The 26154-nt window shown below is 43.8% G+C and overlaps 1 protein-coding gene across 2 annotated transcripts; it reads left to right on the forward strand.

Moving 5' to 3' along the window:
* Positions 1–26154, forward strand: LOC135527384 (methylenetetrahydrofolate reductase (NADPH)-like). 2 transcript variants are annotated; one of them, XM_064955898.1, is made up of 12 exons: positions 1–338; positions 7440–7694; positions 8761–8999; positions 13192–13302; positions 13553–13746; positions 14391–14641; positions 19446–19580; positions 19832–20012; positions 20168–20350; positions 20813–20914; positions 21012–21131; positions 21587–26154. In XM_064955898.1, the coding sequence occupies exons 2-12, from the start codon at positions 7444–7446 to the stop codon at positions 21848–21850; spliced, it is 2031 nt and encodes a 676-aa protein (XP_064811970.1). In that variant the 5' UTR covers positions 1–338; positions 7440–7443; the 3' UTR covers positions 21851–26154. The 2 variants fall into 2 exon arrangements, with proteins under 2 accessions (XP_064811970.1, XP_064811971.1); XM_064955899.1 differs by having other exon boundaries at positions 7443–7694.

Genomic DNA, 26154 nt, shown 5'->3' on the forward strand with positions numbered 1-26154 from the left:
GTATGGACGTCCCAAGGATCCCAATAGCACTGAGCAAGCAACATATCGGCATAGAAGCACATTCCGGTGGGGTGTGCGGCGGGAGAGGCGAGAAAACGCTATGCGGTGGACCGCAGCAAGGCATATTGGTGATGTTACGTCGTCGCGGAAACGGCTAAACGTAATCCAGCGACAAATCAAGGAGCCAATAGTAGATCTCACTACTATTACTGTTGAAAAATACATTCTGGGGACGGAACGGACATAAATGAGCAGTTCCACGTTGTAGCTACTCACATAGTGGAAGCGAACCTGGGGGAATAGCTACATAGACTTTGCGAAATAATTGAGAGAAACAGGTAGGCTAACGGTAGCTATGCGTTTTCTGTATTTTTGGTTTTCATTTTTGCCCAGTATAGCAAACCAACCTTCTCTTTGTAGCTGATTTGTTTATTCTGTTTAAGTGGCTCACAAGCAAGATAGTTCTTATTAAGGTCAATTATACATAACGTTAAGTGTACAAGTATGTAAAGTATGATTTGCACATGTAAAATATGAGTTGCACTTATATAATCAGTTTTGTAGTGGCAAAATATTAGCAAACATTTAACTTATTTTGAGAATAAATGCAACAACACTTTCAAGCAATGGTCCCACATTTTTTTCCGGCAGTAACGTTAAACAATTTTCAGATCTGCTGAGCACAAACTTGAACCTTGTGTGAATTCTGTAAAACTTCCAGCGGGCGTTAACTGTGAGCACAGAGGCTGTACCCGCTTTAATTTAGCTTTAACAGTGGCCAAGTAGGCTACTGTGGCTATTTGATCATAATGTAGACCTAACATAAAAAAACAATGTTGAAAATGCATCCCATAACATTTTAATATGTAAATCGCTGTTCAATCATTCAGCCTACAGTAGCAGTCAATGTATGGCGTTCGATGTAGGTCTACATTCCATAAGACATTTGAAGAAAAATAAAACATGCAGGGTTTAACATTAACATGTTTATCCACTTGTCCTTCAGGCAAGGAGGTGACTGAAAAGGATGTTTGATTCAAGAAGCCACTTTACAAAATTAAATGCATTATTATTCCAATACATTTACAGAGAATCAGACAAATTGTGCTAGCCTCAGGCTATTAGCTACTTGGCTTATTCAAGCCTGTCTCAAAATTCAACACTGCCCCTTTAAGACAAAAGCTCATTACTTGACTGGCTTTTTAAAGATGTCTAGAAATGTACACGTGTTGTGGTTTTGAATGAAGCAATCACTCTCATATTGCTGACTACAAATGATCTATAACTGGGCTAATAACTCACTATCAAAGAATATGAACAAAATGTGCACACGTGGCTACATGCTGCTCTTGTTTTGATCTCAAAAACATGCACATCTACTAAGAACCACAGTTGTAAGTTCAAAGTAAAGGGCACAGATCCATATATGGCAATGGTCTATTTGCATATAGGCCTACTGCAGATTGGTAATGCTGACTGGTCTGTGTAGAGTATGGGCTGAATCAAAAGTACATTTGCCGATGTCAAATCTGTTTTGGCACTAATTTAGCAACTAACCTGTGGCGAAAGTTTTGTAGTTGTAAAAAACTAAAATAAGAAAGCAGCAGATTTGATGTAAGTTCTCTATGTCAATTAATGGAAAAGTTGTAGGCAGATTGTTGTATTTTCTGGAACAAAAGGTTTGACGTCTAAACCAGAGTGGATTCAGAAAAGGAAGAACTACACTTAATGCATTGCTTACAGTTAGTACTGAGTTGACCAAAGCTTTGGCAAGAAAGGAAGTGATATCAATAGTATATTTTGACATTGAAAAAGCATATTATACAATGTTATGGGAAGGTCTACCGATGAAATTGAATGGAAAGAGTATTAGTGGGGGAATGTACAACTGGATTATGGATTTCTTGTTTGACTGAACCTTCCAGGTCAGGATGGGATCGGAGTTATTTAAGAGAATTTGAGGTGGAAAATGGAACTCCACAGGGTAGTGCTATTAGTCCTATCTTATTCACGTGGATGATTGATGATATCTTCGGGAATATCGGACAGGGTATAGGGGCGGCTTTATATGCAGATGCTGGTGCCATTTGGATAAAAGGAAGAAATATTCCTTGTCTAATAGAGAATGCAAGGTGTTGTTGGAGCAGTAAAATAATGGTCCTTATCATGGTGTTTCAAGTTATCTTTCCACATATTGTTTGCTAACAACCAAGAAGAGTAGTAATATGTTCGGACTCTCGCCTGGCTTCTGTGTTGGATGCGCGCTGTGTTAAGAAGCAGTGCGGCTTGGTTGGGTTGTGTATCGGAGGACGCATGACTTTCAACCTTTGTCTCTCCCGAGCCCGTACGGGAGTTGTAGCGATGAGACAAGATAGTAGCTACTAAAAAACAATTGGAGACCACAAAATTGGGGAGAAAAAGGGGTCAAATACAAAAAAAAGAATGATGCTGTTGGGCTTACAAATAAATGGTATTACAATTAAGTTCTGTTGGATTCTGGCAAATACAGTTTATGGAAATTATATAGTAGATATAACAGCAAAAAAACTGAAAATAATATTGTGGATATAGACGTACAGTTGGGTAGAGGGGAAATTAAAACATTGATTTGGAAAAATGGGTTAGATTGCTGGCAGAGACAATGGGATAATAGTAGTAAGAGCTGACATTCCTATAGTACAAGGAAATCTGTACAGGAGATAGTGTCATAAAATGGGAACAGAAGGGAGGAAGTTATGTTGTGCAGGATGAGATTAGGGCATATGGGATTGAATTCCTCTAAAATTGGTAGTGAAACATGGTACTGGAATGTGTAATGGCTGAATGGTAGAGGAAACAGTTGATAATGTATTATTATTTTGTGAAATGTATGATGTAGAAAGGGAGATGTTGTTTTATAGGGTCAGAGGTTGGATGGAATGGGCATTATGTGGTGTTTTGGATGGGGATGATGGGAGTAGTGAGGTTTGTAGGGAATAATTTTATTAAGGCGGGCATATTCTTCTGACCAATAAGGTGAGGTGTTGTCATTCTGGAACTTGCTTTCAAACAGGGTGCCATAGTTCCGGTCTGGAAGCACGTTTTCCACTGTGCCAATATGGATAAAATGTGTTAAAAGTACTAAATGATATTAACAGAATTTGAAAGCTACAGAAAGGCATGGCCTCTTCTCAATCGAAATAACATGGCTGGTTAGCTAGCTATCATTAGAGTGTTATATCTAGTGGTACTTACATTGTGTAACAGAGCAATAGGTCTAGCTATGTACTTCTCAAATGGTTGAGACTAACATTAGCTTCGGAAATAATTGTATGCTCTGTGTATATTTGGTGTGCAGACAGTTTGTTGGCTTTGCTAGTTAGCAAGCTGAGATCTATGCTCAAGTTGGCTAAAATTAGCTAGCTTGCAAGTGATGTTTTGAAGAGAAAAGGCTAGCTCCCTGTAGAATCAAGATGAGGGGATGGGAAAGATTAGATGTGTAGTTGCTTCAATTTGGCTGTTGCAGTGCCCAGAGGAGACAAGAGCAAACTGCTACAGCTATAAAAAAAAGATTAGATACCTAGATGTCAATGTCGAACCCAAAAAATGTCTATCATTGTAATTGGCTTGCTATTTGAGCTGCATTTCCTGTAAATGTGATCTAATATTATAGCTTAGAACAACATAAACTAGCTAGCTATCTCACGCATGCAGGCTTTTCTCCTCCTTGCTGGTCTGCAGATGCATGACTACATGATCATGTTGGGGCTGTAACATTTAATGGAAATTGCACTACAACAACAACTAGCTAGCTATGTCAGATAGACATTTTCAGGAAAAGCAGCTCATACAGCAAGCCAATAAAATGTATATCATTGCATTTGTGCTTGGTGGTTTGAGTCTTTGAATATATTTAGGGCCTTTGTCTGACACCGCCTGGTATAGAGCTCCTGGATGGCAGGGAGTATGGCCCCAGTGATGTACTGGGCCGTACGCACTACCCTCCATAATGCTTTGCGGTCGAATGCCGAGCAGTTGCCATACCAAGAGGTGATGCAGCCAGTCAAGTTGCTCTCAATGGTGCAGCTGTAGAACTTTTTGAGGATAAGAGAGCCCTTGCAAAATATTTTCAGCCTCTTGAGGGGGTAGGGGCATTGTCAACTGTGTTGGTGTTTAGATCATAATAGTTCCTTAGTGATGTATACATCAAGGAACATGAAGCTCTTGACCTGCTCTACTACAGCCCTGTCGAAGTGAATGTAGTCCATGATAAGCACCTTTTGTCTTGCCCGTGCTGAGGGAGATGTTGTTGTCCTGGTGCCAAACTGCCAAGTCTCTATGACCACCTCCCTAATAGGCTGTCATCATCGTCGGTGATCAGGCCTGCCACCGTTGTTTTGTCGCCAAACTTAATGATGGCGTTGGAGTTGTGCATGGCCACACAGTCGTGGTAGGGAGTACAGGAGGGGACTGAGCACGCACTCCTGAGGGGCTCTTGTGTTGAGGGTCAGCGTGGCAGATGTGTTGTTGCCTAACCTCACCACCAGGGGGTGGCCATCAGGATGTCAAGGACCCAGTTGCAGAGGGAGGAGTCCTAAGCTTAGTGAGGAGCTTGGAGGGCACTATGGTGTTGAACACGGAGCTATAGTCAATGAACAGTATTCTCACATAGGTGTTCCTTTTGTCCAGGTGGGAAAGTGTTTCTGGGATGATGGTGTTGATGTGAGCCATGACCATTCTTTCAAATTATTTCATGGGTACAGATGTGAGTGCTATGGGGTGGTCAGAATGCGTCCTGGTAATCCATCTGGCCCTGCAGCCTTGTGTGTGAATGTTGAACAAGTTTCGATCATAGTCCTGTTTTTACTCTTTGCCTGTTTGATGGTTCGTCGGAGGGCGTAGTGGGATTTCTTATAAATGTCCGGATAGTGTCCTGCTCCTTAAAAGCGGCAGCTCTAACTTTTAACTCGGATGTTACCTGTAATCCATGGCTTTTGGTTGGGATATGTACGTATGTTCACTATGGGGACAACGTCATCGATGCACTTATTAATGAAGCCGGTGACTGATGTGGTAGACTCCTTATTTCTGTCGGATGAATCCCAGAACATATTCCAGTCTGCGCTAGCAAAACAGTCCTATGTCTTGGCATCCGCTTCATCTGACCACTTCCGTATTGATCATGTCACTGGTACTTCCTGTTTTGAGTTTTTGCTTGTAAGCAGGAATAAGGACGATGGTGTTATGATCCGATTTGCCAAATGCAGGGCAGGGGAGAGCTTTGTGTTGCGTAAAGGTGATCTTGAGATTTTTCTACTCTAGTTGCACAGGTGGAATGCTGATAAAAACAGATGTTTTCCTACATTAAAATCTCCGGCCACCAGGTGTACCGCCTCTGGATGAGCATTTCTTTTTCGATTATGGCCCTATACAGCTCGTTGAGTGCAGTCTTAGTGGCAGCATTGGTTTGCGGCAGCTACGAAAAATACAGAAACTCAATTATTAAATAGTATGGTCTACAGTTTATCATAAGGTATTCTAACTCGGGCAAGCAGGATCTTGAGACTTCCTTAATATTAGAGATTGTGCACCAGCTGTTAAAGAGACCACCACCACTTACTGTTCTCTTACATTCTGTCCTGCTAATGCAGAAGCGTCTGATAAGCTAATTTACATAATTTTAGTCAATTGGAGGTGTACCTGTGGATGTATTTCAAGGCCTACCTTCAAACTCAGTGCTTCTTTGCTGGACATCATGGGGAAAATCAAAAGAAATCAACTAAGAACTCAGAAAATTGTAGACCTCCACAAGTCTTGGGAGGTTCATCCTTGGGAGCGATTTCCAAATACCTGAAGGTACCACGTTTACCTGTACAAACAATAGTACGCAAATATAAACACCATGGGACCACGAACCCGCCATACCGCTCAGGAAGGAGACGCGTTCTGTCTCCTAGAGATGAACCTACTTTGGTGCAAAAAGTGCAAATCAATCCAAGAACAACAGCAAAGGACCTTGTGAAGATGCTGGAGGAAACAAAAGTATCTATATCCACAGTAAAACAAGTCCTAACCTGATAGGCCGCTCAGCAAGGAAGAAGCCACTGCTCCAAAACCTCCATAAAAAAGCCAGACTACGGTTAGCAACTGCACATGGGGACAAAGATCGTACTATTTGGAGAAATGTCCTCTGGTCTGATGAAAGAAAAATAGAACTGTTTGGCCATAATGACCATCGTTATGTTTGGAGGAAAAGGGGGGAGGCTTGCAAGCCAAAGAACACTATCCCAAACTTGTAGCTCGGGGGTGGCAACATCATGTTGTGGGGGTGCTTTGCTGCAGGAGGGTCTGATGCACTTCACAAAATAGATGGCATCATGAGGAGTGAAAATTATGTGGATATATTGAAGCAACATCTCAAGACATTAGTCAGGATGTTAAAGCTTGGTTGCAAATGGGTCTTCCAAATGGACAATGGCCCCCAAGCATACTTCCAAAGTTGTGGCAAAATGGCTTAAGGACAACAAAGTCAAGGTATTGGAGTGGCCATCACAAAGCCCTGACTTCAATCCTATAGAATATTTGTGGGCAGAACTGGAAAAAAAACCTGACTCAGTTACACCAGTGCTGTCAGAAGGAATGGGCCAAAATTCACCCAACTTATTGTGGGAACCTTGTGGGAGGCTACCCAAAACATTTGACCCAAGTTAAACAATTTAAATGCAATGCTACCAAATACTTATTGAGTGTATGTACACTTCCGACTTCAACTGTATATTATCCATGTGCTTGTTCAGCCATGACTCAGAGAAGCATAGTATATTACAGTTCTTAATGTCCTGTTGATAGGATGGTCTCATTTGGAGCTTGTCCAGTTTAGCCTTCAGCGATTTCACATTCACCAATAGAACAGAGGGTAGAAGCCATTTTTGTTATTTCGCCGCAATAGTCGCACCGGGGTGCCCACATGCCAGCCTCTTTTGCGCCTTCTACGAGTGTCTGGGATTTGGGCCTGGTCCGGGATAATCGATGTCTTTCGCCTCCGACTCATTGAAGTAGAAGTCCTCGTCCAAACGGGGTTAGTGATAGTTTCTGGACATCAGAACAGCTATTTTCAGTCATAGGAAACAATGGTAGAAACTTTATTGTCAAAGAAAGTTAAGATCAGCATTTATTCTCAATGTTTGCAAATATTTTCTGCCACTACAAAACTGATTATACAGGTACAATTCATATTTTACATGTGCAAATCATATATTCTTGAACACTTGTCTCTAATTTACCTACATACATTCTGTTCAACAGCTAGCTAGCTAGCAAGCAAGCAGTGTTGCATGCTGGCTAGCATGTCTTTCACATTTTCACCAGGAATGCCCATTTGTGTGTGTGTGTGATAGGGAGAGCTTCAGTTTAAGCACACTCAGGACAGTTTGGGAGTGAAACACTTTTTTATTCTGCAGCAGCATGGTGAATAATGTGCAGAGAGTCGACGACACCTGGCGAACATGCACCAAAAGCAACTCAAGTGGCACGAGCAACAGCGGCGGAGAGAGTTCCAAGGAGAGCTCTCGCTCCTCTACGCCTGTGCTGGCTGCCGACCGCACGGAAAGGCTACGGGACAAGATGCGCAGGCGGACAGAGTCAGGCGACCACTGGTTTTCCCTAGAGTTCTTCCCCCCTCGTACTGCCAGTGGGGCTGTCAATCTTGTCTCTAGGTCTGTAGCTGAAACTCATTTGCCTTTGGCTTGTTCTAGCTAGTAACTCAAAACGAGGTCAGAATTTGAAATTAGCAGCTAACTAGCTAGCAGATCCGACCCGGTTCCTTACAGCTGCACTAGGAACGGACAGGGTTCCTGTGTAGATTAAGACACAGCGACACCAGTGTGAGATATGGCTTGGAAAATGTACCTCAATCCAGGGATGAGAAATGCATTGTACTGTCCCATTATCCCAATTGTTACACCGAGAAGAATGTATAACTGATAGTTAGCTAGCAGTTGTTCAATATTCTCTGTAATAGTTGGGATAATGGGGCAATTTTGGAGTACAACGTATTTCTCATTCCTGGATTGAGGTACATTTTCCAAGCCATATTTTGCGCTGGCTCCACGTTGTCTTAATCTACACAGGAAGCCTGTCTGTTCCTAGTGCAGCTGTAAGCAAGTGGGTCAGATCTGCTTGCTAAACTGATAAGTAACTACTTTTAGCAATGCTACTGTGTAATTAGCTTGCAAAAAGAACCGGAATAGTCTGCCAGAAATGAAATAAAATTCAATTTTTACTTACTCTGCCGATTGTCCGTAGGATTGGTCCTTATGCAGGAGGGAAATTGGGAAAAAACCATCTAATAGAACATATATTCAACAGACTTTCCAAACGTGGGTCTGCTGTAGACCCAATTTCTCTACACTTACATCATGAATGTGTGCCATAAAAAGTAAGGACTTGTGAGGGACTTTTATTTGGACATGAGGTAAGCAGAGAGGATTTGACCTAGCTGAGGAGCTGCTGCATACATGTACAACAGATCCACGTTTGGAAAATCTGTTGAATTATATGTTAAATTACATGTTTTTTTAAATTCTCAAATTCACCCATGCATAAGGACCAAGCCTACGGACAATCAATATTTGAAATGGAAATGTATTGAACTTCCGGTGGACTATTCATTTTTTTTGCCAACCAATTCCCAGCAATGCTAGGGACGTGTAAATACTAGAGTTGCTAAAAGCAGCTACTAACTAACCACATCTGCTCTCTCTCCCATTTTTTCCCATTCAGATTTGATCGCATGGGCTCTGGGGGGCCCCTGTTCATAGATATTACCTGGCATCCGGCGGGGGACCCAGGTTCGGACAAGGAGACCTCCTCTATGATGATTGCCAGCACAGCGGTCAACTACTGTGGCCTGGAGAGCATCCTGCACCTGACCTGCTGTAACCAGACCAAAGAAAAGATCACTGGATACCTGAGCAAAGCCAAACACCTTGGCCTGAAGAACATCATGGCTCTAAGAGGAGGTAGGGCCACATCGAGTAGGGTGACATTGCACATAGGCACAGGTCTAAGGGGCAGTTTTCATATTTTCCTCTTCACGGTTAAGGTTCGAATTTGGGTAGGGTGAGCTGATCTTTGGAACAACCATGCTCTTCTACCCAGAGCATGGCTAGTCTATTGTAGGAGTGTTTGTGTGTGCGTTTGGCTATTGTATTCCAATAGCCTGAGGGTCTGCCTGATATTTGAAGTGAATTCCTGTTCAAAAATGTTTGTTCATATTGCTGCTCGTGGCCATGTCATATCGCTCACAATTACAGCCTCCTGCATCGCTCTCATTGCAATTGCTTTGGTTCATATTGTGGCTTGTGGTAAAATCATATCGCTGAGTCTCAGTTTAACCCTTATTTATCCAGATTTCTCTCATTGAGAAGAAGCATTTTTCAAGAGGGGCATGGAAACTACACTACCCGTCAAGTTTGGACACACTTCAAGGGTTTTTCCTTATTTTTTATAATTTTTTACATTGTAGAATAATAGTGAAGATATCAAAATGATGAAATAACACATATGTAGTAACCAAAAAAGCATTACACAAATCAAAATATATTTGAGATTCTTCAAATTGCCACCCTTTGCCTTGATGACAGCTTTGCACACTCTTGGCATTCTCTCAACCAGATTCACCTGGAATGCTTTTCCAACAGTCTTGAAGGAGTTCTCACATATGCTGAGCACTTGTTGGCTGCTTTTCCTTCACTCTGCGTTCCGACTCATCCCAAACCATCTCAAATGATAGGCCCACTAAGCCCAAACCAGATGGGATGGCGTATCGCTGCAGAATGCTGTGGTAGCCATGCTGGTTAAGTGTGCCTTGAATTCTAAATAAATCACAGACAGCGTCACCAGCAATGCACCTCCACACCATAACACCACCATGCTTTACGGTTGCAAATACACGTGTTCACCCACATCGCGTCTCACAAAAACACGGCGGTTGGAACCAAAAATCACCAATTTGGACTCATCAGACCAAAGGACAGATTTCGACCAGTCTAATGTCCATTGCTCGTGTTTCTTGGCCCAAGCATGTCTCTTCTTATTGGTGTCCTTTAGTAGTGATTTCTTTGCAACAATTCGACTATGAAGGACTTATTCACACAGTCTCCTCTGAACAGTTGATGTAGAGATGTGTCTGTGTACTTGAACTCTGAAGCATTTATTTGGGCTAATGAACTTATCCTCTGCAGAAGAGGTAACTCTGGGTCTTCCATTCCTGCGTCGGTCCTCATGAGCGCCAATTTCATCATCGCGCTTGATGGTTTTTGCGACTGCACTTGAAGAAACTTTCAAAGTTCTTAACTTTCCGCATCGACTGACATAATAATGGACTGTCGTTTCTCATTGCTAATTTGAGCTGTTCTCGCCATAATATGAACAAATAGGGCCATCTTCTGTATACCCCCCATCTTGTCACAACACAACTGATTGGCTCAAATGCATTAAGAGGGAAAGAAATTCCACAAATTAACTTTTAAGAAGGCAAGAGTGTGCAAAGCTGTCATTAAGGCAAAGGGTGGCTACTTTGAAGGATCTCAAATATAAAAATATATTTAGATTTGTTTAACACTTTGTTTGGTTGCAACGTGATTCCATGTGTTATTTCATCGTTTTGATGTCTTCAGTATTATTCTACAATGTAGAAAATAGTCAAAATAAATGAAAAACCCTTGAATGAGTAGGTGTAATAAAACTTTTGACCGGTAGTGTATACTGAGCAGAAATATAAACGCAACATGTAAAGTGTTCATCCCATGTTTTATGAGGTGAAATAAAAGATCCCAGAAATGTTCCGTATGCACAAAAAGCTTATTTTGCTGTGACTCCCTGTGAGTCCCTGTGAGTGAGCGTTTCTCATTTTCCAAGATAATCTATCCACCTGACAGGTTTGGCATATTTTAAGAAGCTGATTAAACAGCAGTCATTACACAGGTGCACCTTGCGCTGGGGACAATAAAAGGCCAGTTTTGTCACGTCTCATATTTTTGAGGGAGTGTGCAATTGGCAAGCTGACTGCAGAAATGTCCACCAGAGCTGTTGCCAGAGAATTGAATGTTAATTTCTCTACCATAAATGTTGTTTTAGAGAATTTGGCAGTATGTCCAACTGGCCTCACAACCGCAGACCACGTGTAACCACTCCATCCTATGACCTCCACATCAGACTTCTTCACTTGCAGGTTCGTCTGAGACCAGCCACCCGGACAGCTGATGAAACTGGGTTTGCACAACCAAAGAATTTCTATACAATCTCAGAGAAGCTTGTGTATTCACCAGGGTCTTGACCTGAATGCAGTTCAGCATCGTAACAGACTTCAGTGAGCAAATGCTCACCTTCGATGGCCACTGGCACGCTGGAGAAGTGTGCTCTTCACAGATGAATCCCGGTTTCAACTGTACCGGGCAGACGGCGTGTATTGCGTTGTGTGGGCGAGCGGTTTACTGATGTCACCGCTGTGAACAGAGTGCCCCATGGTGGCGGTGGGGTTATGGTATGGGTAGGCATAAGCTACGGACACAATTGATTTTGTCGATGGCAATTTGAATGCACAGAGATACCATGATGATGAATGATATTTAGCAGATTAAATTGCGGGTGTAGCGAAATGCTGATGTTCCTAGCTCCAACAATGCGGTAGTATCTAACAATTCACAACAACGCACATCTAAAGTGGCATTGACTGAAATGGAATAGAATACAGTATATACATATGAGATGAGTAAAGCAGTTTTTAAACATTATTAAAGTGGCTATTGATTCCATGTCTATGTATATAAGGCAGCACTGGTTTCTGGTTTGGGTAGGTTTTAATAGACATCGTGGGAGCAACATCCTCTATACAGTTCCTTATGAACTCAGTCACTGTGTCTGTAAATGTCAATATTATTCTCTGAGGCTACCTGGAACATATCCCAGTCCGCGTGATCCAAATAATCTTAAAGCATTGATTCCAGTTGGTCAATCCAGCGTTGAATAGACCTTAGCACGGGTACTTCCTGTATGAGTTTCTGCCTATAGGAAGGGAGGAGCATCTCTAGGGCTTTTCCAAAGCAAGTACTATAGTCCATGCATTTGATAGAACTTCGGTAGTGTTTTCCTCAAATGTGCTTTGTTAAAATCCCCAGATACAATAAATGCGACCTCAGAATATGTGTTTTACATAAAGTCCAGTGTAGTTCCTTGAGGGCTGTCGGGAGTATCGGCTTAAGGGGGAATATACACAGCTTTAAATAACCAAAGATAATTCTCTCGGGAGGAAATGCAGTCGGAATTTGATTGAGGTATACAAGGTCGGGTGAGCAAAAGGACTTGAGTGTCTGTATGTTATCACAATCACACTATGAGTGGTTAATCATGAAACATACATCCCCGCCCTTCTTCTTCCCGGGGACTTCTTTATTCCTCTCTGCGCAATGAACTGAGAACCCAGCTGGCTGTTACGGTCCCTGAAGTCTCTGGAAGGAGATCCTCGCCCTGAGCTCGTCTACTTTATTGTCCAGAGACTGAACATTAGCGAGTAATATACTCGGAAGCGGTGGATGGTGTGCCTGCCTCTTGAGTGGGACTAGAAGTCCACTCCGAATACTTCTTCTCCGCTGGCGGTGTCTTGGAGCAGCCTCTGAGAAACGTTACTTACCCGGGGGTATGAACAAAGGATCCAATTCAGCAAAGTTGTATTTCTGGTCGTAATGCTGGTGAGTTACCACCACTCTGATATTCAAGCGTTATTTCTGGCTGTATGTAATAACACAAACATTCTGGGCTAATAATGTAAGAAATAACACACAAAAAAACGAAATACTGCGAAGTTGCTTAGGAGCTAGAAGCAGAGCTGCCTTGTCTGTCGGCGCCCACTTACCATAGCCATACCATAACGAGGCAAATGGTGGTCACACCAGATGGACTGGTTTTCTGATCCAAAAAAATACACACATTTAAAAAATATATCTTTGACCAACAGATGCATATCTGTATTCCCAGTCATGTGAAATCATAGATTAGGGCCTAATGAAGTTATTTCAATTGACTGATTTCACTGAACTGTCACTTAGTAAAATCTTTGAAATTATTGCATCTTGCGTTTTCATAATTTTAAGTAGCTACGTCTTATTGTGACAAATTCCCTTTGAGCACCATGTTTTCCTGATCTCTTTATAGATCCCGTAGGGGCTGACTGGGAAGAGGAAGAAGGGGGCTTCAACTACGCCACAGACCTGGTCAAACACATCCGCTGCGAGTTTGATGACTACTTTGACATCTGTGTGGCTGGTATGATTGATGCAAAATTACTTATTATTTTATTATTTTTTAATTTTTTACACAGCTTCAGCATATTGTCATTTTATACTAATGATATCCTTTCATCAGGTTATTTGTGGAGGACTTTAAAGTAGGCTGTTGTACCTACTTATACGATGTGAGCATTTTATCTCCCGTAAAGCCATTTAGTCCTTCAAGTTGTTGGTAAAATGTGACCTGTACACACACACTGCACATTAAAACTCATTTATTGTGGCAGGCTACCCTACTGGCCACCCGGAGGCAGAGAGCTACGACGAGGACCTGAGACACCTGAAGGAGAAAGTGGACGCCGGGGCAGACTTCATCATCACCCAGCTCTTCTTCCGGGCCGACACCTTCCTCAAGTTTGTCAGAGATTGCAGGGCCATAGGGATCACCTGCCCCATCCTACCAGGCATCTTCCCTATCCAGGTACTAAGGCCGGGATGATACCATTATCGGGATACTCGTTAGTATTGCAGCAAGGAAACAAAACTCGAGGAGGATTTGACTTCTTTAGGAGAACAGCCTTAATGTTGGAAACAAACATTATTATGTTGTTATCCAGAGTCACATGTATTTATTTTCCAAGCTGTAGCACACTTTTTTTTTTTTTTTTTTACATTGAGCAAGTTTTTAAAGGACTGAATAGTTTTCATTTTTGCCATGAAAAAATATTGCATTACTGGTATCGTCTCAGCCCTACCAGGAAGTTTGGGACATAGACCTAAACTGGGCCGTGGACTTGTGTGTGGGGTGGTGTGGTCAAAGACTACATTTGTCGAAGGTTGAAAGGGAGGCGTTGCGTACTTTGTAACGGCATGTTCTAGGATGTGATGATAGCGAGCAATGTTGTAGCAAATGACCAAGTATGTTCCGTGCAAAAACAAAACATTATTCATCGGACAAGGGAACATTTTCCCATAAGGGGTAGTATATGTTTGGAGTGCCTGGTGGGTGGGGTTTGCTTAATTTTAACAGGCAAGCTCAACCAAGCACAGCTAAAGTATTTGAAATGATTTTCTAAAGTATTTGTATGTTTTGTTTTGTGTTTTATCATTCCTCCTTTCCTCCAGGGCTACCAATCTCTAAGGCAGCTGGTGAAGTTGTCCAAGCTGGAAGTGCCTGAGGAGATCATGCGGGTCATTGAGCCCATTAAGGACAACGACGCAGCCATCCGCAACTACGGCATTGAGCAGACCGTGGGCATGTGCCGCGTGCTCCTGGAGAGTGGCAGTGTGCCGGGCCTCCACTTCTACACGCTGAACCGCGAGGTGGCCACCATGGAGGTTCTGCGGCAGCTGGGCCTCTGGATTGAGGACCCCAGGTTGGTCTAAGCCCCGACCACCCACCACACCATACCCTAACTAGCCCCATAGGGATTCCAAAGTTGACCCAAATTTCCCACTGACATTGCGTTTGGGTCACGTGCACCTGTACTCCAAATTGATGATTACTGTCAGCTGTGGACATATGGGCAGGATTGAAGCAAACCCAACCTTCATTTACTTTGTGGTGCAGTCATAAAACTCTGTTTTTGACGAGACAGACTTTATGACAAGAATTATCCTATTGACACTAGTCAATTTTGACAGTATTATCAAATGTTTCTGACTCACTGACGTGACCATAAGCTGTTGTCTAAATGTGAAGTTGTTTTTTTAGGGGCAGTTGCTCTTTAAAAGGAACAGTGGAAACATGTTCTCTGGAGTGATGAATCACATTGCACCATCTGGCAGTCCGACGGAAGAATCTGGGTTTGGCGGATGCCAGTAGAACGCTACCTGCTTGAATGCATAGTGCCAGCTGTAAAGTTTGGTGGAGGAGGAACAATGGCCTGGGCTGTTTTTCATGGTTTGGGCTAGGCCCCTTAGTTCCAGTGAAGGGAAATGCTTAATGCTACAGAATACAATGACAATCTAGACTAATCTAGACTTGTTTCAGCATGACAATGCCCCTGTGCACGAAGTGAGGTCCGTACAGAAATGGTTTGTTGAGATAGGTGTGGAAGAACTTGACTGGCCTGCACATAGCCCTGACCTCAACTCTATCGAACATCTTTGGGATGAATTGGGATGATGATTGTGAGCCAAGCTTAATCGCCCAAAATCAAAAAGTTGACCTGACCATCCTACCGATCCTCGACTTCGGCGATGTCCTTTACAAAATAGCCTCCAACACTACTCAACAAATTGGATGCAGTCTATCACAGTGCCATCCATTTTGTCACCAAAGCCCCATATACTACCCACCACTGGGACCTGTACACTCTCGTTGGCTGGCCCTCGCTTCATACTCGTCGCCAAACCCACTGACTCCAGGTCATCTACAAGTCTCTGCTAGGTAAAGCCCCACCTTGTCTCAGCTCGCTGGTCACCATAGCAGCACTATATTTCACTGGTCACCCCCAAAGCCTATTCCTCCTTTGGCCGCCTTTCCTTCCATTCCTCTGCTGCCAATGACTGGAACGAACTGCAAAAATCACCGAAGCTGGAGACTCATGTCTCCCTCACTAGCTTTAAGCACCAGCTGTCAGCGCAGCTCACAGATCACTGCACCTGTACATAGCCCATCTGTAAATAGCTCATCCAACTGCCTCATCCCCATACTGTACGGATTTATTTCTTGCTCCTTTGCACCCCAGTATCTCTACTTGCACATTCATCTTCTGCATATCTACCATTCTAGTGTTTAATTGCTATATTGTATTTACTTTTCCCCAATGTCCTATTTATTGCCTTGCCTCCCTTATCCTACCTCATTTGCACAGACTGTATATAGACTTTTTCTACTGTATTATTGACTGTTTGTTTATTCCATGTGTAACTGTTGTATGTGTCGAACTGCTTTGCTTTATCTTGGCCAGGTCGCAGTTGTAAATGAGGCTAGTTCAGAACAAGTTCTATCTGGTTAAATAAATAAAATTAAGGTCATTAACCCTTCACTCGTTGGAATTGGCCTATATGGATAGGGCTAAATTGAAATGTTTCAATTTGCATGACCATGGTAGCAATTACAAGGGAAAAGTTTGGAGATTATGGGAAATTATTAGACAAAAGATGAGGACACAACAGTTCTTCATCTGCATTGCTTGCTGTTTGGGGTTATTGGATAGGATTCTGTATAGCTCTTTGACATCTTTCTGATATAAAAAGGGCTTTATAAATACATTTGATTCACCTGACACGACTGAATCTAAACATTACACTGTTTATGTATATTTTACATTTACTGTACCTTTTGCCGCATTTGTTGCTAACAAAATCTGTCGCACACGTCAATCCAGAGCATCCCAAACATGCTCAATGGGTGACATGTCTGAGTATGTAGGCCACAGAAGAACTGGGACATTTTCAGCTTTCGGGAATTGTGTACAGATCATTGTGATATGGGGCCGTGCATTATCATGCTGAAACATGAGGTGGCAGATGCATGCCACGACAATAGGCCTCTGGAGGTTGTCACAGTATCTCTGTGCATTCAAATTGCCATCGACGTAAAATGCAATTGTGTTCGTTAACTGTAGTTTATGCCTGCCCATACCATAATCCCATCACCAACATGGGGCACTCTGTTCACAATGTTGACATCAGCAAACCGCTCACCCACACGACGTTATACACGCTGTCTGCCATCTGCCCGGTACAGTTGAAACCGGGATTAATCCTTGAAGAGCACACTTCTCCAGCATGCCTGTGGTCATCGAAGGTGAGAATTTGCCCACTGAAGTCGGATACGATGCCGAGCTGCAGTCAGGACAAGAACCTGGTGAGGACAATGAGCATGCAGATGAGCTTCCCTGAGACTGTTTCTGACAGTTTGTGCAGAAATTCTTTGGATGTGCAAACCCACAGTTTCATCAGGTGGCTGGTCTCAGACGATCACGGACATCTGTGCACCATTTTTTCATGTGAGCACAGTCCCTAAAGTGAGCTGCTGCTAAGAGATTAGGGTTTTGTCTCAATGTAGACCTGCCTTTCCACTGTGGTGAAAACAATGCTACTCCTTTCCCTATCAAACGTTAAACCCGAAGAGCGAGGGTAGGGCAGAGGGCCGACGGCCCTCACCTCCCTTAGGAAGGTTAGAGGGGTGGATCCTTGCTGCAGCGTAAGACAGCTTTACTACAGGTTTCGCCTGGTTCAATGGCCTAGCCTTGGCAGGCTGCTGCGTCACTGGGGACCTCAGTCCCCCAAGGCCAGCTTGTTGCCCCCTCCCAGCTGTGATGCTGGGGCGAGATGCAGGAACCAGTGCCTGGCCACAGGGCCCTGATCTGCGGGGCAAGCGAAAGTTGAAGGCTTTGCCTTATTTCTTGTGATGTCACACTTCTGCTGCATGGCGGTGACTGTGGGCCCAAACAACTCCTTGGGTAACACTGGGGCTTCCAAGATGTAGTATAAGCTCAGCCAAAGCGCCATTCCTCCTACAACCGCTAGGCTGATGGTACGATCACAGCCTTGGGAGGCACAGCGGTTCAGGTCTGTAATTCCCCCATATTGTGCATATCCAGGCTAGGGGTACACCTGGCAAGAATCTTTGGGACAGGAGTCTCTTCCCATTGTATAGGTCCCTTGACGCGCCCTGAGCCGCTGTAGGAGACGGCCACTCGATGCAGAGTCTGGCCGCCGTCAGTTTGCAGACATGAAGGATCCCAAACTCCTCTAGAGAGGCAGCTCCACTGCTCTCGGGGCTGTGAGGCCTGCAGGCTTGAGAAGGAGGGAGAACGGGGTTGTCAGTCCGCACCTCCTGAGCAATCTCGTGGATATCCGTGAGATTATTCTCCTCCTCTTCCTTGTTGTCCCCTAACTTGCTACATCATCAGACAGTGACGGGAGGGAGTCAAGGCTATCCGAGACCTCTCCCAGTTGCAGAGAGCCTACCCTCAGGTGTCGCTGTTTGATGAGAGGCAAGAAGGGCTATCAAGATCGAAGCATGTTTGAGCCTCTTCTTCAGACCAGCCCTCATCTGCAGTGCTCCGGGTCCTCGAGCACCTCTTGGGGATGTCCCTTACCCAAGCAATTAGATGCATAGAGAGTGGGGATCTTTCCCTGCAATCATGGACCTACAGGCACATGAATGCGGGGGTTTGAGTGCTAGGCTCGTCCCTGGACGGGGTAGCAGTGGACATTATGAGGCTTGCTAGGGGGACCGAGCAGCGTCTGTTATAGGAACAAAGTGTAAACTGCGTACGAAGCTAGCTAGTTAGAAGCCTTGCGACCAATAGCTAGCAATAATGAGCTTCGTAGAACCCTATAGCCGTGAGGCTAGTTGGGCGTTAGCTAGCTAGCAGCTATCCCGTGGTGAAGGGGTGGGACGTTAGCTAGCTAGCAGCTACCTCATGGTACGCCATGGCTAGCTCAGTGCTGACTGAAGGAAACCACGTGGTGGCAGAGTTAACTTTCAGATAGAGTGCTCCCGTAAACAAGGGCACCATGAGGCTGAGCTGGTCGGTGTAGTTAACAGAACGGGTGAACGTAGGTTAAACTACACGAGAGAAGTGAGATGACAATGCTACCACGGTGCAGGTAGGGTATGCTAGTGCGGATAGCTTGCCTCTCAGTGAGCTAGCCATGTTAGTCTAACCGATTCTCAAGCTAGCCGTGAAGCAACTGAGAAGAAGATAAGGAATTTCGATACAAAAATAAAACCTTTGTACTCAACCTCTCGACAGGGTCTGAAGACCTTTCGCACGGCAGCGATGTCCTTTATGGTTCACTTGTGAGCAGTTAAGCAGGAAAACGGGTATCCAGTTGATATGAGGAAAGCTAGAGTACTATTGGTCTTCGTGAGGCAGAGAAGCGAGAATAACCAGAGGGCAGAGTGGCGCCTTTTCAGCTCATTCATCACTATACCGGTCTGTCTCCAACAGATACTTTTGATATTATATGTGATACATCAAAACAAGTATTTGAAAGAGAACCAAATGGGTATACTGTGTAAGGTTTAATTGTCTATTGCACAATAATCAGATTCAATTTGATTGGTACATCCACACTCTGTCCTGGAGAGCTTAATAAAATCAAACAAACCACTTCACATGAAATTTAACTGCCTATGTATTAGAATGGAATAGCTGCTGTCGCACCCTTTTCTACTAGTACTGATGCCTTCTGGTTGTCTTCTTGGGTTGCCAGGCGTCCACTCCCCTGGGCGGTGAGTGCTCACCCCAAACGCAAAGTGGAGGACGTGCGGCCCATCTTCTGGGCCTCCAGACCCAAGAGCTACATATACAGAACACAGGACTGGGACGACTTCCCCAACGGACGATGGTGAGCAAGCCATACACTGGACAAAAGCTCTAGAGAAATCACCTTGCACCTTGGCTAGTTTGTGGTTAGACATGGTTACATTTCCAATGTTTTTGTAGCTGTCATTGGTCTAATAGTTAAGGGAATGCATGATATACAGTATGTTTGTTATCTCAACCTATTCTGTGACTTTTCCATGTGAATTATTACTGTGTAATCAGTGAAAAGTCAATGTTCCCAGGACTTATCAGCTTGGCTCTGTGTTATTTCAGGGGCAACTCATCATCTCCAGCCTTTGGCGAACTCAACGATTACTACCTGTTCTACCTGAAGAGTAAGTCGTCCAAGGACGCCCTGCTGAAGATGTGGGGCGAGGAGCTGACCAGTGAGCAGAGTGTCTACGAGGTTTTCACCAGCTACATTAAGGCCCAGCCCAACTGCGCCGGACACAAGGTGACGCCCTGGACACTTCAGACTGAAATATTTCAGTCAGCTTTCTTCCGTTTGGAGCTTCAGGAATTCGACCCACGTGGCCATTATGACTACAACCTAAACCCTTGATTTCTGCTTTGCTTAACTGACATCAATGATCGGCTGTTATCTCCTAGGTGATGTGTCTGCCATGGAACGACGAGCCGCTGGCTCCGGAGACCAACTTAATGATGGACGAGCTCGACAAGGTGAACCGCCGGGGGGTCCTCACCATCAACTCCCAGCCCGCCATCAATGGCAAGCCCTCCGACGACCCCATCGTGGGCTGGGGCCCACCCGGGGGCTACGTCTTCCAGAAGGTGAAGTTAGGCCTCCGTGGTTTGGTTTTGGGGATTACCAATTATAAGATTATATAACATGATAAAGGCTCATACATAATTACTTTATAACAAGTTATAAATCATCATACTGTACCTGCAGGCTTAAAGTAAAGTTTTTAACAAAATAATTGTAGGAAGAAGGTAGGCCTATCAAAGGGAGGGGAGATTTAAACATTTGAATTTATAACACAATTTAAACACCCATAAAGTCATTCAAATGATCAAGTATTAAAATGCGATAAAATAACTGTTTAGGAAAATGAAGGCTGTCCCCTTTTCTTTCTTGTCACGATGTTGAGAGTAGGGTGATTCACAATCTTTCCTAGAAATGAGGAAAAGTGAATAAATTAAAGGTTTCTCAAACTTAGTTATTGTATTACACGCATACTAATCATGTAATGACATTAACCTAATGCTGTGCGACGTTTGCAAATTCAACAGGCCTATCTGGAATTTTTCACCTCGAGTGAAAACGTCACCATTCTCCTCAAAGTGCTAAAGAAGTACGAACCTCGCGTCAACTACCACATTGTCAATGTTCATGTAAGTTTATCTACATATATTAGCCTACATTTACACCTGTTTTGCGAATTGAATGGATTATTGGATTGATCTACTGGTCGATTGTTTCCATTTACAGGGTCAGAATACGACGAACGCCCATGACATGCAACCCAACGCTGTGACGTGGGGCATCTTCCCCGGCAGGGAGATTGTCCAGCCCACGGTGGTGGATCCAGTCAGCTTCATGTACTGGAAGGTAAAGGTCAAAGATCATATCATTAACCTACTGGCCCCTTCCAGGAACATTACTCCCTATGCACTTGTAAGCAATGAGGTGAAACCATCTCTCAGAAGGAATGACGGAGTGTGCTAGGGGTTGTTTCTGGTTCTGGAATGTTCCCTTGACTCAGATGAGTTTGTGAAATGCTTGTCATTGGTTCTCTATGAGCATTTTCTGAGATTTTAGTTGTGTATGGAATTTTTAACCCTCTACATCGTCTCTCTGAGCTGGAGCGTTTGGAAAGTTACAAAAACCTCCCGTGAGGACTTTTAAAGTAATCCTTTTCAAAGTCATTATTTTGTGTGGAATTTATAAAGCTTCCTGATGATAAAGTTTTATCAGAGCTGTAAAGCTAAATCGATGTCGAAACACTTGAAATTCCCACCTTTCAGAAATGCGTAGAGTTAATTGTTTTCGCCTTCTTTTAATAGGACGAGGCCTTTGCCCTGTGGATTGAGCAGTGGGCCAAGCTGTATGAGGACGAGTCGCCATCACGCATGATCATCAAGTACATCCACGACAACTACTTTCTAGTCAACCTGGTGGACAACGACTTCCCATTGGACAACTGCCTGTGGCAGGTCATCGACGACATGTTTGAGCTGCTTGACAACCCCCCGGAGGAGCAACCCACGGAGCAACCTGTAGAGCAGCCTGCTGAGGAGTCAACCGTGGAAGAACAATCCCCAAAGTAACAGTGGGGTCAGCCACTGACTGACTTTTTTTACATTTTCTCCCTGGGGCTGCGATTGAGAACTTTTCACTAAAAACTAACACTACAAAGTACTTAACTGGAGTATTATACTATACAGTATATATACTGAACGTATATACACTGCCCCAAAAAATAAAGGGAACACTTAAACAACACAAGTCAATCACACTTCTGTGAAATCAAACTGTCCACTTAGGAAGCAACACTGATTGACAATAAATTTCACATGCTGTTGTGCAAATGGAATCGACAACAGGTGGAAATTATAGGCATTTAGCAAGACACCCCCAATAAAGGAGTGGTTCTGCAGGTGGTGACCACAGACCACTTCTCAGTTCCTATGCTTCCTGGCTGATGTTTTGGTCACTTTTGAATGCTGGCAGTGCTTTCACTTTAGTGGTAGCATGAGTCTACAACCCACACAAGTGGCTCAGGTAGTGCAGCTCATCCAGGATGGCACATCAATGCGAGCTGTGGCAAGAAGGTTTGCTGTGTCTGTCAGCGTAGTGTCCAGAGCATAGAGGCGCTACCAGGAGACTGGCCAGTACATCAGGAGACGTGGAGGAGGCCGTAGGAGGGCAACAACCCAGCAGCAGAACCTCTACCTCCACCTTTGTGCAAGGAGGAGCACTGCCAGAGCCCTGCAAAATGACCTCCAGCAGGCCACAAATGTGCATGTGTCTGCTCAAACGGTCAGAAACAGACTCCATGAGGGTGGTATGAGGGCTCGACGTCCACAGGTGGGGGTTATGCTTACAGCCCAACACCGTGCAGGACGTTTGGCATTTGCCAGAGAACACCAAGATTGGCAAATTTGCCACTGACGCCCTGTGCTCTTCACAGATGAAAGCAGGTTCACACTGAGCACATGTGACAGAGTCTGGAGACGCCGTGGAGAACGTTCTGCTGCCTGCAACATCCTCCAGCATGACCGGTTTGGCGATGGGTCAGTCATGGTGTGGGGTGGCATTTCTTTGGGGGGCCGCACAGCCCTCCATGTGCTCGCCAGAGGTAGCCTGACTGCCATTAGGTACCGAGATGAGATCCTCAGACCCCTTGTGAGACCATATGCTGGTGCGGTTGGCCCTGGGTTCCTCCTAATGCAAACAATGCTAGACCTCATGTGGCTGGAGTGTGTCAGCAGTTCCTGCAAGAGGAAGGCATTGATGCTATGGACTGGCCCGCCCGTTCCCCAGACCTGAATCCAATTGAGCACATCTGGGACATCATGTCTCGCTCCATCCACCAACGCCACGTTGCACCACAGACTGACCAGGATTTGGTGGATGCTTTAGTCCAGGTCTGGGAGGAGATCCCTCAGGAGACCATCCGCCACCTCATCAGGAGCATGCCCAGGCATTGTAGGGAGGTCATACAGGCACGTGGAGGCCACACACACTATTGAGCCTCATTTTGACTTGTTTTAAGGACATTACATCAAAGTTGGATCAGCCTGTAGTGTGGTTTTCCACTTTAATTTTGAGTCTGACTCCAAATCCAGACCTCCATGGGTTGATAAATTTAATAAGAATATTTTATTCATTCAGATCTAGGATGTGTTATTTTAGTGTTTCCTCTATTTTTTTTGAGCAGTGTATATATAAATGCTACATGCAACAATTTAATTGATTTTACTGTTACAGTTCATGAGGAAATCAAATCAAAATCAAATTTATTTATATAGCCCTTCGTACATCAGCTGATATCTCAAAGTGCTGTACAGAAACCCAGCCTAAAACCCCAAACAACCATCAATGCATGTATTGAAGCACTTTGGCTTGGAAAAACTCCCTAGAAAGGCCAAAACCTAGGAAGATACCTAGAGAGGAACCAGGCTATGAGGGGTGGCCAGTCCTCTTCTGGCTGTGCCGGGTGGAGATTATAACAGAACATTGCCAAGATGTTGAAATGTTCATAAATGACCAGCATGGTCAAATAATAGGTTTGGGACAGGTAGCACATCCGGTGAACAGCCGCAGGCAGAACAGTTGAAATTGGAGCAGCAGCACGGCCAGGTGGACTGGGGACAGCAAGGAGTCATCATGCCAGGTAGTCCTGAGGCATGGTCCAAGGGCTCAGGTCCTCCGAGAGAGAAAAAGAAAGAGAGAATTAGAGAGATCATACTTAAATTCACACAGGACACTGGATAAGACAGGATACGTACTCCAGATATAACAAACTGACCCTAGCCCCCTGACACATAAACTACTGCAGCATAAATACTGGAGGTTGAGACAGGAGGGATCAGGAGACACTGTGGCCCCATCCGATGATACCCTCAGACAGGGCCAAACAAGAAGGATATAACCCCACCCACTTTGCCAAAGCACAGCCCCCACACCACTAGAGGGATATCTTCAACCACCAACTTACCATCCTGAGACGAGGCCGAGTATAGCCCACAAAGATCTCCGCCACAGCACAACCCAAGGGGGAGCGCCAATCCAGGAAATCAGTCAATTGAAATAAATTAATTAGGCTCTAATAAAAAATTATAATATATGGATTTCACATGACTGGGAATACAGATATGCATCTGTTGGTCACAGATACCTTTAAAAAAAAATGGGCCTCAGGATCTCCTCATGGTATTTTTAGTGCTTTCAAATTGCCATCGATAAAATGCATTTGTGTTTGTTGTCCGTAGCTTATGCCTGCCCATACCATAACCCCACCGCCACCATGGGGCACTCTGTTCACAACGTTGACAGTAGCAATCCGCTTGCCCACACGACGCCATACACGTGGTCTGCGGTTGTGAGGCCGGTTGGACGCACTGCCAAATTTGATAAAACGTTGGAGGCTGCTTATGGTAGAGAAATAAACATTCCATTATCTGGCAACGGCTCTGGTGGAGATTCCTGCCGTCAGCATGCCAACTGCATGTCTCTCAAACCTTCTGTGGCATTATGTTGTATGACAAAACTGCACATTTTAGAGTGGCCTTTTATTGTCCCCAGTACGTAGGTGCACCTGTGTAATGATCACGCTATTTCATCAGCTTCTTGATATGCCACATCTGACAGGTGAATGTATTCTCTTGGCAAAGGAGAAATTCTCAGTAACGGGAATGTAAACAGATTTGTGCCAAACATTTGAGAGAAATAAGCTCTGTGCGTATGGAACATTTCTGGGATCTTTTATTTCAGCTCATGAAACATGGGACTAACACTTTACATGTTGCGTTTATTTTTGTTCAGTGTACTTCAAAATTTGTTTTAAAACCATTTTAAGAATATGGATTTCATTTGAGCGATAAATGGCGAGGAAAATGTGCCATGAAAGGAACTAAATTAGTCCAACACCAGATGCTTATCTTGTGTAATATACAATATGACTAGCAAACTGAGCTGCGATCTGGATGATCAATCTTAATCGAGAGGCACTTCACTGAATGAATATTATGATTAATGACACAGGGAAACATGTTGGACTTTATAAACCTTTTAATTCTGTTTGATGTATTCATATAAACATGTATGTACTTAAGGGTGAAAACAGTGGTACAGTATATGAAGCTGTTTACATTGTGCTAAATTTTTATTTTATCTTTATTTAACTAGGCAAGTCAGTTCACAACAAATTCTTATTTTCAATGACTGCCTAGGAACAGTGCCTTGTTCAGTGGCAGAATGAGAGATTTTTACCTTGGGGATTCGATCTAGCAACCTTTCGGTTACTAGTCCAGTGCTCTAACCACCACGTTACCTGCCGCCCCAATTGAAATAAATTAATTAGACCCTAATAAAAAATGATAATATATGGATTTCACATGACTGGGAATACAGATATTCATCTGTTGGTCACAGTTACCTTTAAAAGAAAATGGGCCTTTGGATCTCCTCGTGGTATTTTCGTGCATTCAAATTGCCATCGATAAAATGCATTTGTATTCGTTGTCCATAGCTTATACCTGCCCATACCAAAACCTCACTGCTACCATGGGGCACTCTGTTCACAACTTTGACAGTAGCAATGACAGAGGAGATGTGTAGACTATAGAATTGCATAACCAAAGTTTAAATTGAGCAATACAGGGACTTTCTCCTGAAGCTTCAGGGTTACCAGAACACATGAGCAATGAAGGACTTGTGATTACAATTGTAACAGTACTGAGCTGCTACTGACTGTTTTGGAAATGTCACGCAAGGCCTTAACTAACAAGAATTAAGCAGTGATCTCGCACTGCTTTATTTTTCAGCTTTTTTTTGGTTCATATTTATTTGTTGTGTAACGTGATTTATTAAGATCAATAAAAAAAACACTTCATGTTGCAACGGTGAA

The sequence above is a fragment of the Oncorhynchus masou genome, chromosome 33 (genome assembly GCF_036934945.1).
Source record: "Oncorhynchus masou masou isolate Uvic2021 chromosome 33, UVic_Omas_1.1, whole genome shotgun sequence".
In the NCBI taxonomy this organism is placed as follows: Eukaryota; Metazoa; Chordata; class Actinopteri; order Salmoniformes; family Salmonidae; genus Oncorhynchus; species Oncorhynchus masou.

Bases quoted from the DNA above. Each gene is read 5' to 3' on its own strand.
- LOC135527384 (XM_064955898.1), top strand. From the start codon at position 7,444: ATGGTGAATAATGTGCAGAGAGTCGACGACACCTGGCGAACATGCACC. The intron at 13,303-13,552 runs GTATGATTGATG...TTATTGTGGCAG, and splicing joins CTTTGACATCTGTGTGGCTG to GCTACCCTACTGGCCACCCG. The intron at 20,013-20,167 runs GTGACGCCCTGG...GTTATCTCCTAG, and splicing joins CCAACTGCGCCGGACACAAG to GTGATGTGTCTGCCATGGAA.